Raw genomic sequence first — 19372 nt, 5'->3', positions numbered from 1 at the left:
TTATCATCCATCTTGTTTGTGGGAGTAGTTCTGGTCCTTTTTGGGTGGATTTTTATTTTCTTTTTTTTCCTTTTTGGAAGCTCAAGTTTTCAATTTCCCTTTCTGGAACGTGCCTCAGCAACTTCTGAGCAAGTTCAGAGCAACTTCCAAGGATATCCCAGAGGCTGGGAGAGGAGGGGCTTGGCTTTGATTAAATCCTCATCAGGATCAAATTAATACAGAAACAGCAGAGATTTGTATCCAAAAAGGAGACAGAGGAGTCCTGGAACTTTATTCCAATAAAGGGAGAGGCCATGGGGCATTCCACTCAAATTTTTGGAGGATGCAGCCTCCTTTTTATCCCAATTTCCCAGCTGCATTTCCCTTCTCTCTTTCCCCATTTCTGAGGTACTTGAGAGGTTCAGACTTCCCAAAATTCCTGATACAGAAGATTTCCTTCCTATGTACAACCCTCCCTTTTAATTTTGAATTCTTACAGAATTTAGGGGTTTTTCCCCATTTCTGAGGTACTTGAGAGGTTCAGACTCCCCAGAACACCCGATCCCAAAGATTCCCCTCTAAGGTACAACCCTCCCTTTGAATTTTTAATTCTTACAGAATTCAGGGGGTTTTCTTCCCCATTGTTTCTTTCATCTTTCAATGTCTCATTTCATTTCTCAACAAACCTAAAGTTTATCTGTAAAATCAAATATCCTTTTCCATGATCAATCAGTGGAATCCTTCCCATTGTTCCTTTTCCCTCCCAGTGCTGTTTTATCCCCCTGAACAGCTCCAACCTCCCAGAGCCACAACACTCGAGCACAGCTCCATTTAAAGGAGGTGCTGAAGTGTTTTGCTGAGCAGCAATGCTGTAAGCGTGTGTTTAAAAGCTCCACTGAACTGGCATTCAACAGCTGCAGAGTGACTCCAAAACCTTTCCCCAGGGAGGAGAGGTTGGGGCTGCATTGCCTCCCTCCCTCCCTGAGCCCAGGGTTAATCATTGCATGGTGCCAGGAAAATCCATCCACAAACACCAGAGGAGTGTGTCAAAAAGGAGACAGAGGAGTCGTGGAACTTTATTCCAGTAAAGGCAGAGGCCATGGGGGATTCTCCATGGGACCTTTCACATTTTTTAGAGGACACAGCCTCCTTTTTATCCCAATTTCCCATCTGCATTTCCCTCTCTCCTTCCCCACTGACTGAGGTATTTGAGAGGTTCAGATTTCCCAAATCTAACACAGACCCCCTTCTGATGTTCCCCCCTTTTTCTTTTCCTTGTGTCTCTTTTTTTTTCCCTCCAAATCCAGAGATTCAGCACAGTTTGAGTGAGTAACAATCTGTGGAATTTCTATGGAATTTATGGTTATTCCCATTGATTCTTTCACCTCTCTGTATCTGAACTTTTCTACCATCAGAAAAACAAAGACACCACCTCACTGCTCTGAGTGGGAAAAGTGCAGCACCAGGAGATCAGAGCAGGCACCAAACTGATGCTTTAAATTTTAATTTTCATATTTTTGAGATTCTATACCACATTGTATATACCCTAATAATATAAACCATAATTCTGAACTCCATATAAAGTGTTTTAGCAAGTTCTCCTCACAGCTCAGTCCCATAATCAATTTCCAGCCCCAGAACCAAGGACACCGCTGCAGCTTCAGCCCCAAAAAATGCAAACAGCAGGGAATGGAGGGGAGCAACCTGGGAGGGTGGGACTGCAGAACCTGCAGCTGGAATTGCACAATTAACCCCTATAATAAATAAAACTTAAAGAAGTTTTATAAGTTATAAACCTCAGGGTACATATTGGGTGTAGCCTCAGGCTCTTGGGAGAGAGGGGGAAATGTCCTTGTGCTGCCCAAGGTGGATCCTGTAAAAACCTTTCAATAAATAAATAATAATTTAAATTATTCCCTTACTCTGTCCAGCCCCTGTTCCAGGCAGCCTCTCCAGGCCCCAGAGGGGAGCAGAGAGGAGCTGAACTGCCAGGGTGTCGCAGACATCTTTAATCCTTTCCTTAGGATTTTTCCTCCTGAGAAGCTGAAAGGCCTCAGGAACAAAATGTAAACAATGGTTATCTGCTGCTGTGGAATGCAACAGGTGCATCTGGGATTGGTCTCATGTGGTTGTTTCTAATTAATGGCCAGTCACAGTCAGCTGGCTCGGACAGAGAGTCTGAGCCACAAACCTTTGCTATCATTCCTTCCTATTCTATTCTTAGCCAGCCTTCTGATGAAATCCTTTCTTCTATTCTTTTAGTATAGTTTCAATATAATATATATCATAAAATAATAAATCAAGCCTTCTGAAACATGGAGCCAGATCCTCATCTCTTCCCTCATCCTCAGAGCCACATCCTCAGTGTGGGACCAGCCTGAGCTGCCCTGCTCAGTGTGAACTGATGCCACACAGACACTGGGTGCCAGTGTTGGTCTGCTCAGCTCCTCCCTGCAGCCACCCTGGCCATGGAACACTCTTTGTTCTGGGGGAAAAAAAAGCCACTTCCAACTTTAGAGGCCAACATTGTTCAGCTGCTCATTGATCTGCTCTGGCTGCTGGCTCCTCACCCAGGAGCGGGGGTTGCAGCCAGCTCCATCTGCTAAATAAATAAATAAAATGTGAAATAAATAAATATTGCACCGCATCACTGCATTCCTGGGCTCACAATGGGCAGGGCTGCAAGGGCAAATCTCATGAAATATCACATCCCTGACATCAAAATACGACACCAAAAGCCAAAGGAGGCTGAGCTGGCAGTGCAGGCACCTCCCTTCAACACCCAGGACCCAAAACCATCCCAAGGATGGCGCCACAAACAGCCCACAGAGCTGCCACAGCAATTCTGGTCACCAGCTGCCGCCAGCTCCGCAGACTCATTATTAATTTGTGGTCATAGCTGATGAAAAATAAAAAACCCCAAACCTCCAGATGGTAATTTCATCCCCTTCACTGCAAACACAGCTCAAGTGATCCAATTATGTCATAAAAACACGCCCAGGGCTCGGCACAAGCAGAGTCTGGGGAGGGCTCAGCTCCTTCAGCTGCACTTGGGATCTCCCCAGTGCCTGAATCTGGTCAGGGATGGGAATTTCTCCTGATTTCTGCACCTTTGCTGTGCCAGAATGCAAGGCAGGATATGATATTTAATATTTAATATTTAATATATAATATACTATTTATAATATATAATATTCAATATAGTATATAATATATAGTATATAATATATAGTATATAATATATAGTATATAATATATAATATATAATATATAATATATAATATATAACATATAACATATAATATATAACATTAACATATAATATATATTACATTATATTATATATAACATATAACATATAATATATTAGATATAACACACAATGTATTATATATAACATATAATGTATAAATACATAAATATATAATAGAAATATATATATTATATGATATATTATATGATATATATTATATGTGATAGATACAATGTTATATATAATATCTGACATATAATATATAATGATATCTATATATGATATATAAAAATATATAAAATATATACTATATATAATATGTAATAGAAATTATAACATATAATTTTTGTATTAATATATCAATTAATTTCTGCACAAAATTGGGGAATTTACAGGAAATTTTTCTGATTTTGGTGAATTTTTCACTTTGTTGCTGAAATTACTGGAAGATTAAATAACTGAATTGTATTAATATAAAATACAGATACTAGATTAATAGATTATACATTATATTAATGTATATAATATTAATTAATGTATATAATATTATTCTATTATCTATATTCTATATTAACATAGAATTGTATATTCTATATTAATATACAATATAGATAATAGAATAATATTTAATTATATATATATTTAATATATATAATATAGATGTGATATAGATAGATAGATAGATATAGATAGACAGATATATATATAGATATATATATATTTCACATATATATGTGTCTGTATATATATGTATAAAATTTGGAATAAATGTTCCAAACAGCTCAAGGAGACCTTAAACACACCACGAATTCATGCAGGGGAGTTGTTACAAATGAAAAAATCTATATATCCATACTGTAAAGCATCCACTGTACAAACATTGTCATGGAAACAGGACTCAGATCTGCTTTAAAGGACTCAGAGTAAGGGGGAAGAGAAAGGGCTGGACTGAACCCCAAAAAAACCCAAATAAAAACCCTCCCAACTGCCCTGAATCTTCTTCTGCAAATCCCAGAATTCCACAAAAATCAGAGTTTCATGGGCTGCACAACCTGCACAGGCGCAACACCACCTGACCCTTCTCCAAGATCCCAAAAATTTCCTTTCCCAGCTGTTTTCTCCACGAAAAAAAAACCGAATATCCCTGCTCTGCTCCCAGCCACTGCTTCCAAGGCTGCCCCTGGAATTTCCAGGGGGAATTTCAGGGCTCCAATTGCTGCTCACACAAATTGCTCCAGGGCTTTGTTGTGCTCTGCTCCATTGCCCTTGCAGCAGAACACGGATTTTTCTGTAAAATATCCAAATTCCAGCTGCTCTGGGTCTGCTCATGCAGAATTACAAATGTAGAACAGGAATTTGACTTCCAGGAAGTTGTTTTTTTTTTCCTGCTGAATTCCTTCTTTAGCAGCCTGAGGACACAAAATCCCATTACTGAAATGCTGGGAGATGGTTTGGGATAAAACCACCAAGACGTGGTTGGGAATTCCCATCAAAACACAATGAATGGGATAAATAAATAGGGAATAAATAAATTTTATAATAAATAAATAAGTAGGGAATAAACAAATTTTTCCTCCTATTCTGTGCTCCTGGCTTAATTTTATAGGATGAGAGTTGGCACTGAGGAGCAGGTTAAAAACAATAATCATTATTCCAATGTATTTTAAATGGAAAAAAAAAAATATTCCTCTGGTTTAGTTTAGAGCATTAAATCTATAAATATTTTTAAATATATAAGAAAATGTCTGGAATATGAATTCTGGGACCCAACCAGGAGATGGAATTTCCACACTCCCAGAGGAAAGTCAGGTGAAAATTCCAGTTAAAATTCCAGATGCTTCACAAGAATAAATAAGTAATTTAAGGACAAATTCTTCCTAAAAACCATCAGGGAGGAACAAAAAAGGGAAAACTGCTCTGGACTCAGTTTTGGGCTCTGAAAGGGATGGAGGGGTTGGGAAGAGGCTGAAGCAGGAGATGATCCCAAATCCAGGATAAAATGATGTGGATTTGTACAAATGGGACACCCAGCTATGGGGAAAACCCACCAGAATGAAATAAAAATGGGGAAAAAATGAGAGGAAAGAAATATTCCTGAAAATCTGCTTCCTCCATGAGGCCAGGGCAAAATAATCCATTCATTTCACAAATCGGCATTTCACAATTCGTTTTGGGAAATTCAGATTCGTCCCTTCAACCAGGAGATGGAATTTCCACACTCCCAGAGGAAAGTCAGATAAAAATTCCACTTAAATTCCAGCAATAAATAAGTAATTTAAGGACAAATTCTTCCTAAAAGCCACCAGGGAGAAACAAAAAAGGGAAAACTGCTCTGGACTCAGTTTTGGGCTCTGAATGGGTTATTTGGAACCCATTTTCCCCAAGCTTTTTTTACCCAGCCTCTTTCTTTCCCCTCAGCTTTTGTGCAAAGCTGAAAATATCCAGCCGTGCCACGCTGCCTGTTTGTGGAATAACATCAGAGCTGCCAAATTCCCCTCCCTCCATTCTGCACTGCTCACTGCCCATTCCCAGGCAGAAAAAATGGGATTTTTTTGTTGTTCTTCTCCCTTGCTTTGGCACCAGAAGCTCTCTGGAATTGAATGAGCTCATATTTTTCCCCCCATCAGGATGAAAAGTGCTCCCAGAATTTCATGGGATTTGTTGGGATCATAAAGATTTGGATGTGGGGGTTTGATCCAAAAGAGGAGAAACACCTGGATTTATATATATTAATAGATGTGTTTGATACAAATAGAATGATTCAGCAGTAAAATGGGTCAAATCAGCATCAAAACGGGAAAAATTCAGCACCAAAATGGGCCAAAATAAAGAGCCATAATGGGACAAATTCAGCACCAAAATGGGTAAAATTCAAGCATCAAAATGGATCAAATTAAAGCACCATAATGGGAAAAATTAAGCACCAACATGGGCCAAATTCAGCACCAAAATGAGCCAAATTAAGTACCAAAATTGGCCAAATTCAAGCAGTAAAACTGGACAAGCTCAGCACCAAAATGGGAAAAATTCAGCACCAAAATGGGCCAAACTCAAGCAGTAAAACTGGACATATTCAGCACCAAAATGCACCAAATTAAGCATCAAAATGGGACAAATTAAAGAACTATAATGGGCCAAATTAAGCAGCAAAATGGACCAAATTCAGCACCAAAATGGGCCAAACTCAAGCAGTAAAACTGGATATATTCAGCACCAAACTGGACCAAATTAAGCATCAAAATGGGAAAAATTAAAGAACCATAAATGGGCCAAATTAAGCATTAAATTGGGACAAATTCAGCACCAAAATGGGCCAAATTCAAGCAGTAAAATGGGACAAATTCAGCACCAAAATGGGCCAAACTCAAGCACCATAATGGGCCAAATTCAGCATCAAAATGGGAGAAATTAAGCATCAAAACTGACCAAATTAAAGCACCAAAATGGGCCAAAATCAGCACCAAAACGAGACAAATTCAGCACCAAAATGTGAAAAATTAAAGCAGCATAATGGGAAAAATTAAAGTACCATCACGGGACAAATGAGGCATCAAAATGGACCAAATTCAGCACCAAAATGGGAAAAATTAAAGCAACAAAACGGACCAAATTCAGCACCAAAATAGACCAAATTAAAGCACCAAAATGGGGAAAATTCAAGCAGTAAAATGGGACAAATTCAAGCTCCAGAGTTCCCTCAGAGGCTCCTGCACTGTTTTTTCCATCTCCTCCCTCAGCCAGGAGTGGCAGCTCCTTCACTGCAAGTGTCACTTGAATTTGCTTAAATGCTTTAATAGAGCCTCCTGATTGGGCTCATTTGCATATGCAAATCACACGCCAATAGGAGACACTTAATATTCCCCCGACTTCATTTAGGGCTGCAGCAAACACGGGTCAATATCTGAGGGAGGGGGGCTTGGGGCTGAGTCAGCAAATGCTAATTAGCTCTGCTGCTTCCAAGCCTTAAAATCAATTAGTGGGATATTAAAGCAGACTGGCTGGGAGCTCGTTGAAGTAATGAAAATCTTTTGTGTGGCTAAAAAGGAAAAAAAAAAAAAAAAAAAAAAAAAAAAAAAAAAAAAAAAAAAAAAAAAAAAAAAAAAAGAGGAAAGTTTGACTCTTCCTTCCCTGGAGAGGATCCTGATGGGGAGAAAATTATCCAGCCCTGGGATGTGGCTCTGGATTGGGGGAGAAAAACAGGAAAATCCCAAAAACACATGGATTTATGGGGGATTTTCCCCTCTGCCCTCATTGGAAAAATGGGAAGAGCAAAAGGAATGGGAGCAGCAAATCCACAGCCACTCAATCCTGATTGGGAGGGGAAACGCAGGAAAATCCCAAATTCACACTGATTTCAGAGGGATTTTTCTCTCTGCCTTCATTGGAGCAGTGGGAACAATCAAGGACCTGGCTCTGTTGGCTGGACTGGGGTGAAGAGCAGGAAAATCCCAAATTCAAATGGATTTCAGTGAGATTTTTCCTTCTGCCCTCGCTGGAAAATTGGGAACACTCAGGGACAGCAAGAGCAGCACATCTGCAGCCACTAAATCTTGACTGGGAAGGGAAAAGCAGGAAAATTCCAAATTCACATGGATTTCAGTGGGACTTTTCCCTCTGCCCTCGTTGGAAAAATGGGAAGAGCAAAAGGAATGGGAGCAGCAAATCCACAGCCACTAAATCCTGATTGGGAGGGGAAACGCAGGAAAATCCCAAATTCACACTGATTTCAGAGGGATTTTTCTCTCTGCCTTCATTGGAGCAGTGGGAACACTCAGGGACCCGGCTCTGTTGGCTGGATTGGGGTGAAAAGCAGGAAAATCCCAAATTCAAATGGATTTCAGTGAGATTTTTCCTTCTGCCCTCGCTGGAAAATTGGGAACACTCAGGGACAGCAAGAGCAGCACATCTGCAGCCACTAAATCCTGATTGGGAAGGGAAAAGCAGGAAAATTCCAAATTCACATGGTTTTCAGTGGGACTTTTCCCTCTGCCCTCGTTGGAAAAATGGGAAGAGCAAAAGGAATGGGAGCAGCAAATCCACAGCCACTCAATCCTGATTGGGAGGGGAAACGCAGGAAAATCCCAAATTCACACTGATTTCAGAGGGATTTTTCTCTCTGCCTTCATTGGAGCAGTGGGAACACTCAGGGACCCGGCTCTGTTGGCTGGATTGGGGGGAAAAGCAGGAAAATCCCAAATCCACATGGATTTAAGTGGGAATTTTCCTTCTGTCTTCATTGGAACAACAGGAAGACGCAGGAGCAGCACATCCACAGCACCAAACCCCAGTTTACCAGGACAGAAATCCCCAGTAAATCCTGGTCAGTGCCATTCCCAGGACAAGGATTCCAGGATTTTACAGCTCAAAAAAATCCCACAGCACCAAAAATCCCACTGAGCACTCCAGGAGCTTTGGAAATCTGAACTCTGAGCTCTGGAAATCTGAATCCTGAGTTTTTATTTCCCTGCTGGTGCGTTGTGCTCAGTGATGCAGCACCAAGCTCAGCCCATCCTGCGCCTCAGGAAACCCAAAATCCAGGTGTTCCCACCCTGAGGAATGTTCTGGATGAGTTGACTCCACCAGGAAGATCCTTTGGAATCACCAGCTGAGGGTCACAGGCTCACAGGAGAGGCACAGGCAGGAAAATCTATGGAAATTCAGTTTTTAAGGCGTTTCCCCTCTCTCAGCTGCAGCTCCTGCACCCACCCCAAGGATATTTGACTTTGGGAACTCATGGGAAGCTCCTGGATCCAGATCCAAGCTCAGTGAACATCCCCAATCCTCCTTTCTGTCCCTTTCCCCACCTAAAATTGTGAATTCATGAACAAAACCCCCAAATTCCCAGGGAAACCCAGCTAAATTCCCAGCACAGCCAAATTCCCATTTATCCCTTCACTCTCTAATCAAGATTTTTTTTTTTGGCTTTATGAGTTCCTGAGCACCTGCTGCAGCCCTGAGCTGCTCAGGGCAGACACCTGGCTGCGTTTTACATCCCCAAATTTATTGGACACCACAGAGCAGCACTCAAACAGCTCCTGCCAAGGCTGGCAAAAAAATAAAACTGCATCACCCCTGCCATGCCAATTTGCCATTCCCTCCCCTGGCAAGGCTGGAGTGGCACTGCCTGCAATGTGCTGGTGACCAGGAGAACAATTCCAGCTCTGTTCTGTCATTTTTTTTGTTGTTTTGTTCAGCAGCAAAGTGGAAATAAACAGCTAAATAGGATTTAAAAGGCAGCTTTGGATCTCTCAGGTGGCTTTGCTGTGCTCTGGGAGTTGGCCAGAAAACAGCAACTGCTGTCTAAATGCTGCAGGAGGGGATTTTTTTGGGGGTGTTTTTTGACCCAAAGTAAAGGTTTTTATTCACATCGGTTCTCCCAGTGCTGGCACAGACCCCAAGCACCAGCAGGAATTGGGGTTAATTTGGGATAAAAAGCCCAGGTGAGGGATTCTGATTCCAGATTCCCATCCACCATCCCACACACGTCACTGCCAGGGAATTTTTGTGCCAAATCCTTCATTTCCCAACCCGTGGCACATGGAAATGGACCAGGAGCTGCAGGTTGTGACCAGGGACATGGAAAAAGTAAAATTCCCCATGAAAAACCTGCTCAAGGCAAAGCAAATGTTTGATATGAGGTGGGAAACCACTTAATTGGGGACACAATCAATGCAGGGCCAGGCTTGAAATCTAATTATCCATCTCCTCCTGCAGACACTGCCCTGTGCACAACAGCCCTGGCACTCAATACTATCGACAGTCCTGCCCTGCCCTCCTGCTTTTCCATGGAATCCAGGGAAAAAAACCCACAAAAAACCAGCAAATTAAAGTTCCTGTGCTGGCACACCCCAAAATCCAGGATTTTATGGCCTGCCATGCTGTTTGCTCCTTGGATTTATCACCACAAGCTGTGAAGGGGCTACAAACTTGATTTTCCTAACTGAGCACAGCTCAGGAGAAGGGATGAGGAAAATCCAATAAATATTCAGGATATTCAGGCATTGTTTCCCCACTTTCCAAACACCACAGGATGCCAGACAGCCCTGAAGCTCAGGAGGAATCTGAAAGCAGTAAAATTGTTAAAAGGTGATAAGATTTGTCTCAGCTGAAGGTTTTGGTCAGGAATTGGGATGGAATTATTCCCTGGGAGGGTGGGAGGGGTTGGGATGGAATTCCCAGAGCATCCTGTCCAAGGAGCACCCTGGGATCATGGAAGGTGTCCCTGCCCTGGAAAGAGGAGAATGGGATCAATTTTGAACCCAAAACCGACCCAAACCTTTCCAGGATTCCAAGTGGGAACTTCCCATCAGCATTCCCAGCTCGTTCTGCATTTAGCTCTTTATTAATATTGGAAATTTGGGAACTCACCCTCAATATCCACAGCAGAACGTTTGTTCGGTTTTATGGAGTTTTTGTTTGTTTGGCTTTGTGTGTTCCTTAGTTTGAGCTTTTTGTTTGGGTTTGTGGTCTTTAATTTGGGGTTTTTGTTTGTTTGGCTCCGCGTGTTCTTTTGTTTGGGTCCTTAGTTTGTTTGGTTTGTGGTTTTTTTTGTTTATTTAGTTTGTGGTCTTTCGTTTATTTGGGTTTGTGGGGTTTAGTTTGGGTTTTTTTGCTTGTTTGGGCTTGTGGAGAATTAGTTTGGGGTTTATGTTAATTTGATTGGTTTTGTGGTTTTCAGTTTGTTTGGTTTGTGGGTTTTTAGTTTGTTTGGCTTCATTCATTCTTAATTTGGGTTTTGTGTTTGTTTAGTGGTTTTTAGTTTATTTGGGTTTGTGGTCTTTATTTGGGTTTGTGGTTTTTAATTTGGGTTTTTTATTTGTTTGGGTTTTGTGGATTTCAATTTGGTTAGTTTTGTGTCATTTCAGTTTGTTTGGTTTATGGTCTTTAGCTTGGCTTTGTGTGTTCTTTAATTTGGGGTTATGTTTGGTTTGTGGTTTTCAGTTCGGGTTTTTTGTTTGTTTGGATTTGGTGGATTTTAATTTGGTTGGTTTAGTGGTTTTTAGTTTAATTTGGATGTGTGGTTTTTAGTTTATTTGGTTTGTGGTTTTTACTTTATTTGGATTTGTGGGTTTTAGTTTGTTTTGTGTCTTTTCATTTATTTGAGTTTGTCGTTCTTAATTTATAATAACAAATAAGCTTTGTGGCTTATTCGTTTCGCTTTTGTGGATTTTCTGGCTGGTTGGCTTTGTGGGTTTTTAATTTCTTTTGTAAGATTTTAATTTGTTTGATTTGGGTTTTTTTTTCTTTATTTGGGTCCGTGAGATTTTAGATTATTTGCATTTGTGGGACTTTAGATCATTTGGATTTTTAGGATTTTACTTCATTTGGGTCTGTGGTTTTTAGCTTGGTTTGCCTTTGTTTCCTTTGGGTTTTCCTCCATCAAGGACACTCCCAGCCTACCAAACCCAGCAGCTCATTTGGGCAACTTTTAGACAAAAATCTCCATTATTGAGTCCCCAAATCCCACAAGAACTCAAACTGATCCCACAACAGAGCCAAACTCCAGCTGGGAAAAGGGAGAATTGCAGCAACAACATCCCCAAAAAAACCCCAGAGCCAGGAATGCTCCGAGAGGGACGGAAGCAGCAATAAAAACACAATTTAATTGTATTTTCTCCATCTGTTTGCACAACTCTGCAAAGAGCCTGTGAAGAATGAGCCCAGTATTTATCTCCAAACAGCTCCAGCTCCTTTCCCTGGGGATTTAACGCCTCTAATTCCTGAAAATGAGCAGTGTTGGTGCAGCCCTAATTGCTCCTTTTCAATCAGTGTTTGCTGAGAGAATTCGCTGCAGCTGCCATCGATGTCTTGGGAAGGGAAAAGTTTCATCCCCTGGATTTCCTCAGGGATCCACAGGGCCCTGCTTCAACCCAGGAATTCCCACTGAATTCTGCTTTTTTGTGGGGGGGGGGAGAAATCCAGACCACCAACAAAAACCCCGCCCTAATATTAAAATTTTAAAATTTTAATTAAAATATTAAGTTACAAAGAGGAAGGTTCCTTTAAAAAGGCATTTTAAAAATATTTTACTTAAATATTAATGTATTTTATGTTTCTTATGTATATATAATTTTTTAATATATTATATATATATATATTTTTTTTTAATAGTCACTTTATATCCCTTTAAAAAAGGGTCCTGGGTCCCTCCAGGAACTCCCACTGAATTTTGCTTTTGGGGAGGAAAAACCCAGACTACCAAAAAGGAAAAAACCCACCCTAAAATTAAAATTCTAAGTTCCACAATTGAGTTTTTCTAAAAAAAAATTGCATCTGACATTCTTGCATCCCTCTACTTTTACAGAGCCCTCTTCATTTTTATTTTACTTAAATATAGGAGTATTTTATATCAATTCATATTTAAAATATTAATTTTTAATATCGGGTTTTATCTCTATCCTTTTAAAACAGATTTTCACCTATATCTATATATAAAAGTATATATTTTATATATTTTATTTTATATATTTTATTTTATATATTTTATTTTATATATTTTATTTTATATATTTTATTTTATATATTTTATTTTATATATTTTATTTTATATATTTTATTTTATATATTTTATTTTATATATTTTATTTTATATATTTTATTTTATATATTTTATTTTATATATTTTATTTTATATATTTTATTTTATATATTTTATTTTATATATTTTATTTTATATATTTTATTTTATATATTTTATTTTATATATTTTATTTTATATATTTTATTTTATATATTTTATTTTATATATTCACCCCTTTTTTATATATATTTATATCCCTCTTCTACAATTAGATTTATAAATTGTGTCCTGACAAGGATATAACTGAAAATAAACCCCCATGATCTGCTTGGGGATTGCCCCAAAGTTGGATTTGGGAAGGTTTTTTCCAACCCAAAAACTTCCACAATTGTGCTTTTCCTTAAATCCCTTTTTATTTGTCACCCTCTGCTCTAACAGCACCCAGAGGTGGTGGCTCTATAATAACTGAATTTACTTTAATAATTTAATCTTCTTTTATCCCTTCATTAGTAAACAAATAAACCACCTGCTCTCTATCCCCTGCTTTATTTTCATTATTTCTGTGGAATTTGTGTCACTTTTCCTCTCACTCAAATTTGCCTGATTTATTTCAAGTCAGCTCTGAGTGAATTCCTCAGGTGTGAGGCAGCAAGGACAGGAATTAATTCCAGCCTCACACATCTTCCAGGACAAACAAAAAAAAAAATAAAAATGGGCATTTCTACATTTTTAGAAGACATTTTTTTCCACCAGATGAGGCTGTCAAGAATCACAACCCAGTCAAATTTAACTAGGATTATTTATAACTGGCTCCAAAAAACAAAAATAAAATCAGCAGCTGAAAGGAAATTCAGGACTCCACAGCTGGGTTGGGGCTGGGAAAAAAGAAAAAATCCTTTAGTGAGAAAAGAAGGAAAAATCCCCCAGTCTGAGGGTGAACAGGGCTAATTAGGAAATCATGCTGAATTCAAGGGACAGTAAACAGGGAGAAAAAACAAATTTAGGGATGCTGAAAGCATGAAAGCATTTAATTTCGATATTTTCTAAATGAGACGTGCTGAAAACGGAGCTCCCTGAACTGCTGGTGTTTCCTGGAAGCTCCTAAGTAAAAAAAATTACCTTGAGATCAAAGCATTTTATTGAAATGGAAATGAAATCCTCTCTGTTCTCCCAATTTTCCAAGAAATGCTGACAGATTTTCAGTTCCTCAGTCCTTTTTCCACAGCAGCCCCTAAATCATTTTTGTGCTGGTCCAAGGCTCTCTCCTCTCCCCAAATGGGATTTTGGGGGCTCCATTCCCACATTTTTAAGCTGCTGCACTTCTCCCTTTTCCCAGCTGGAGTTTGGCTCTGTTGTGGGATCAGTTTGAGTTCTTGTGGGATTTGGGGACCCAATAATGGAGATTTTTGTCTAAAAGTTGCCCAAATGAGCTGCTGGGTTTGGTAGGCTGGGAGTGTCCTTGGTGGAGGAAAATCCAAAGCAAACAAAGGCAAACCAAACTAAAAACCACAAATTCAAACCAAACTAAAATCCCACAAATCCAAACAGAGTAAAATCCCAGAAAACCCTATAAACTAAAATCTCACAAAGCCAAATAAATAAAACCCCAACAAACCCAAATAGAGTAAAATCCCACAGACCCAAATAGAGTAAAACCCAAAAATCCAAATGACCTAAAATCCCAAAAACCCAAATACCCAAATAAAGTAAAACCCAAAAACCCAAATGAACTAAAACACCACAAACCTAAAATGAACAAAATCCCAGAAACCCCTATAAACTAAAACGCCACAAACTCAAATTAACTGAAATCCCACAAATCCAAATAAAGTAACATCCCACAGACCCAAATACACTAAAATCCCACAAATCAAACCAAGATTCCCAGGTATGGGGATTTTGAATGAGTTATGGATGGGACTTTTGAGTTTTTAGATTTGTTTTTGTCTTCTCCACAGGCAGGAAGGGTGAGTTTGGCTCACATTGTTACAGCATGGGCCAGGAGGTCACAACACTCTTTAGTTACAAGATGTTTTAAGGATTTATTGATCAATAAAACATTGCTAACAAGGATATGTCTATTTTTGACCCAATCCTTAAATATTTCATATTATGAACCCATGCAGCAGTGTTGGCCAATGACACAGACCTACACCACTGCATTCCAAACTCCTTCGTAATTACTTTTATTTTTTCTAGATCTTAAACTCCAAAACTCTAAATTTTCCTCTTCTTAACTTCATGCGTCTCTGTTTAAACTACAAATCCACATTCTCATTTCCAGCACCTCAGTTTGGGAGCTTTTCCCAAGGTCTCAGATCAAATCCTGGCTTCAATTCTAAGCTTTGGCTTCCAGGCCCAAATTTCTGAGAACTCCCTGCATTTTGGAATCCAGCACCCAAAGAACTGAATCACAATCACTCCTTCAGCCTTAATTAACACCCAAAATATGAATAATTTCCTTTGGGGCGGGCTCAGGGTGGTATTTCAGCAAGTGAACCCTTCTCCTACCCTCAGGACAAAACTCTGATTTACGCCAACGCTCTCTCTGTCACTGTGGCTCAGGTTAAGTTTTAAATACATTTATTTTCCCCCTTCAGTTAGAGCCTTGAAAGCCTCCTAATCACCAGTCAAACAAAGCCCAGATCGTTTCAGATGTGTGTGACTAAAGGGCAGCCCTGGCCCCAGCCTTTGTACAACATTTCCTGCAGCATCAAGGTAATAAAAGAACATTACAAAGTGTACAAGGAGCTGTGTGTAAATGCCAAAAAAATGAACTGGAAATGTCAAGAAAGTGCAAAAAGCAGCAGCGTGTCCTCTGCCCCAGGATTTGGGAGGGTCTCACACAGAGACTGACAGGGGTTCTACAGCACAGGGGCTGCAAATGGGAAAAGATGAAACAAATTGGGAAAATTTGGGGGGGAAAGCGGTTTTGTAAATGGATTTGACTTTCCTCCCAATGGGTGAGATCACCTGTCCTAAAATCTTCACCTGCCCCCAAATCTTCACCCATCCCAAAATCCTCACATGCACCAAAACCTTCACCTACCCAAAATCTTCAACTGCTCTGATATCACCTGTCCCAAAATCCTCACCTGCACCAAAACCTTCACCTACCCTGACATCCTTACCTATCCCAAAATCCTCACCTGCCCCAACAGCTTCACCTAGGCTCAAAATCCTCACCTGTCCCAAAACCTTCACCTGTTCTAACATCCTCACTTGTCCCAAAAATTTCACCTACCCAAAACCATCACCTGTCCTGATATCCTCACCTGCCCCAAAACTTCCACCTGCTCTGATATCCTCATCTGTCCCAACAGCCTCACGTGCCCAAAACTTTCACCTGTCCTGACATCCTCAGCTGCTCCAAAAGCTTCACCTGTCCCAAAAGCTTCACCTGCTCTAACATCCTCACCTATTCCAAAACTTCCACCTATCCCAAAACCTTTACCTGTCCTGACATCCTCAGCTGCTCCAAAACCTTCACCTGCCCAAAACTTTCACCTGTCCTGATATCTTCACTTATCCCAAAATCCTCACCTGCCCTGACATCCTCACCTGTCCCAAAACCCTCATCTGCCCCCAAATCTTCACCTATCTCCTGACATCCTCATCTATCCCAAAACCTTCACCTGCCCGAATAGAATTCAGGGAATTCAGCCAGAGCACACTTTTAACAAAAAAAAAAAACCCCGCTCTGCTGGAAGGAATCAGCAATTTAAGTGCTGAAAAAACACCAGATTAAATGACACAACGGTGAGGCAGAGATGTGCAGCTCATGGTGCAGACCCTGCAGCTCAGTTCCCACCTCCCAGGTGCAATCCCCAGCCCCTCCTGGACTCACCCTCGTAGCTGGCCTGGAAGCCTTGGGCACTGACGGCGTAGTCACTGATGAGCCACAGGGACAGCACCAGGCCCGTGCTGACGATGGGAGCGGGCAGCTGGAACCCTGTCAGCCTGCAGAAACACACGCAGGGTCAGGCACAACAGGGAAAACCCACAGAGAGGTCACAATCACAGGGAAAACCCACACAAGGTGACACTCGTAGGGAAAAATCCACAGTGAGGTCAGCCCCACCAGGGAAAACCCAAAGCCAGGTCACACTCATCGGGAAAAACACACACAAGGTCAAATTCAGTAGAAAAAACCCATAGTGAGATCACACTCAGCACTGCCTTACAAAAGTCCACAGCAAGGTCAGCCCCACCAGGGAAAACCCACAGCAAGGTCACACTCACCAGAGTAATGCACACAAGGTCACAATCACCATTGCGGCCCTACAAAAGTCCATAGCAAGGTCAGCCCCACCAGGAAAAACCCACAGCGAGGTCACACTCACCAGGAAAAACCCACAGTGAGGTCAGTCCCACCAGGGAAACCCACAGCCAGGTCACACTCACCAAAAAAACACACAAAAGGTCACACTCATCATTGTTACACTACAAAAACCCACACAAAGTCACATTCACCACTTCTGACCTGGAAAAAAACCCACAGCCAGGTCAGCCCCACCAGGGAAACCCACACAAGGTCAGTCCCACCAGGGAAAAACCACAGCAAGGTCACAATCATCATTTCTGCCCTACAAAACCCACACAAGGTCAGCCTCAGCGGGAAAAACTCACAGTGAGGTCACACTCGCCACTGCTGCCCCACAAAACCCCACAGCATGGTCACACTCATCACTTCTGACCTGAAAAACCCACAGCAAGGTCACACTCATCACTTCTGACCTGGCAAAAAAGCCACCCAAGGCCACGCTTGTTGTCTTACATATCACAACAGCTCTATTGTCATTAAAGTGTAAGGATTCCATAGTGCCAGAGTTTTGTACCTCCTCAATGTTTCTCACAGGCAGCTCCTCTAAGCATTGACTGTTCTTGGGCCTTGCAGCAGCCAAATTACTCCAGATCCCACCAATCCACTCTTTTGTACCATTGTTCTTATTGGCTACAGGTGTGGCCTGTTACTAATCTTAGTAATTGGTTCCAGCTGCAACTCGTAGGGGGACAAGATTACATTCTCCATTACCTTCGTTCACCCATACTGTGTGTCCCCCTACACACACTGACCACTGCTGCCCTACAAAAACCCACACAAGGTCAGTCCCACCAGGGAAAAACCACAGCAAGGTCACAATCATCATTTCTGCCCTACAAAACCCACACAAGGTCAGCCTCAGCGGGAAAAACTCACAGTGAGGTCACACTCGCCACTGCTGCCCCCAAAACCCCACAGCATGGTCACACTCATCACTTCTGACCTGAAAAACCCACAGCAAGGTCACACTCACCAAGAAAACCCACGACAAGGTCACACACCACTTCTGACCTGCAGAAAACCCACAGTGAAGTCACACTCACCAGGAAAAACCCACACAAAGTCACACTCACCACCGCTGCCCTACAGAAACCCATAGCACTGTCACACTCATCACTTCTGGCCTGACAAAAAAAACCCACACAAGGTCACACTCATCACTGCCCTATAAAAATCCACAGTAGGGTTGATCCCATCCCTCTCCTGGAGGAGCTCAGAGCTCCAGAACATCTGGGACAGCCAGAGAGCAACAAATCCTGGGCTTTTCCCACCTCCTGCCTGCCCTCAGGAACCGCTCCTGTAATTTTTCACATTTTTTCACAGCTTTCCACAGGTTTTCTCCACTCCTGTGGTTCCTCACTGCTCCTGTCCCAAACCTCTCCCTGTTTCACCCCTTGGTCACCAACACCTGCCCTGGGACACTCCACAAACCCAGCCCTGGGACAGAGATTTTGGGGTGCTGAGTGAGCCCAGGGCTTTGTTCAATAATGCTTAAAATATCTTGAGAACCTTGGAGTAAAAATCTGACTCAAGTGTTCTACAAACTGCACTAAACTGAACCCAAAAAACAGGCAAAAAAAAATGATGTTAATGACAAATTAAAGCCTTCAGAGTGGTGCCTCCAGAGTGTTTGACATGGAAAAGGCTGGAAGGTTCTGGGAGTCCTCCCCAGGACAAGGATGGGGGTTTTATGTGGGCACAGATCCAAAATGTACCAAAGGATGGTTCCCACCTTCTCCCTGAGGTAAAAATCCAAGCTCACAGCCAGGAAATTGCCTGACCAGAGGGTCTGCAGGAATCCCCAGGACATGGGCACAAATCAGAGTGAAGAGCAGAAAATAAAACTGGACAAATCCAGGAACTCCCACCTGCTTCCCTTATGGCCTCACAGCTACATGACAACTGATGTTATTATAAAAACCTGTTTATTACTGATTTGCATTAATCCCAAACACAAACCCCTGGTGCTGAGCCATCCCCAGAGCAGCTTGTTGACCAAAATGACAATTTTACAACTTCCAAACCTCCTTACACGTGGCCAAGGGGATTCCTGGCCAGATTTCCAGTTTAAAGCAATCCCAGAGTGGATTCCTGCTTGACATTACTGGGACCAGGAATTCAGGATCCATCCCTGAGCTGTCCCAAACCCAAACCTTCACAAACCACAGGAGCAGCAGGAACTGAAGGAATTTGGTATCATTTGGGATCAGGAGTGCTCAAGGGATCACAAGGGCAGGAGTAGCACGAGATAAACAAGAAAAAAGAGAATTTAAAGCTTCTTACAACACACTCTGAG

General features: G+C 41.3%; 1 protein-coding gene across 1 annotated transcript in view; it reads right to left on the bottom strand.

Annotated features, from left to right (window-relative positions):
* CSMD2 (CUB and Sushi multiple domains 2) overlaps positions 1 to 19372 on the bottom strand; it is a 236605-nt gene that overhangs the window by 196278 nt on the left and 20955 nt on the right. Inside the window, exon 3 of the mRNA XM_058819623.1 lies at positions 16600 to 16712. Within this exon, the coding sequence (XP_058675606.1) occupies positions 16600 to 16712 (113 nt within the window). The remainder of the gene's footprint in view (positions 1 to 16599; positions 16713 to 19372) is intronic.

Source organism: Ammospiza caudacuta, chromosome 25 (genome assembly GCF_027887145.1).
Source record: "Ammospiza caudacuta isolate bAmmCau1 chromosome 25, bAmmCau1.pri, whole genome shotgun sequence".
NCBI lineage: Eukaryota > Metazoa > Chordata > Aves > Passeriformes > Passerellidae > Ammospiza > Ammospiza caudacuta.
Note: the sequence above shows the minus strand (reverse complement) of the source record. Positions and strands in the feature narration are given on the sequence as shown.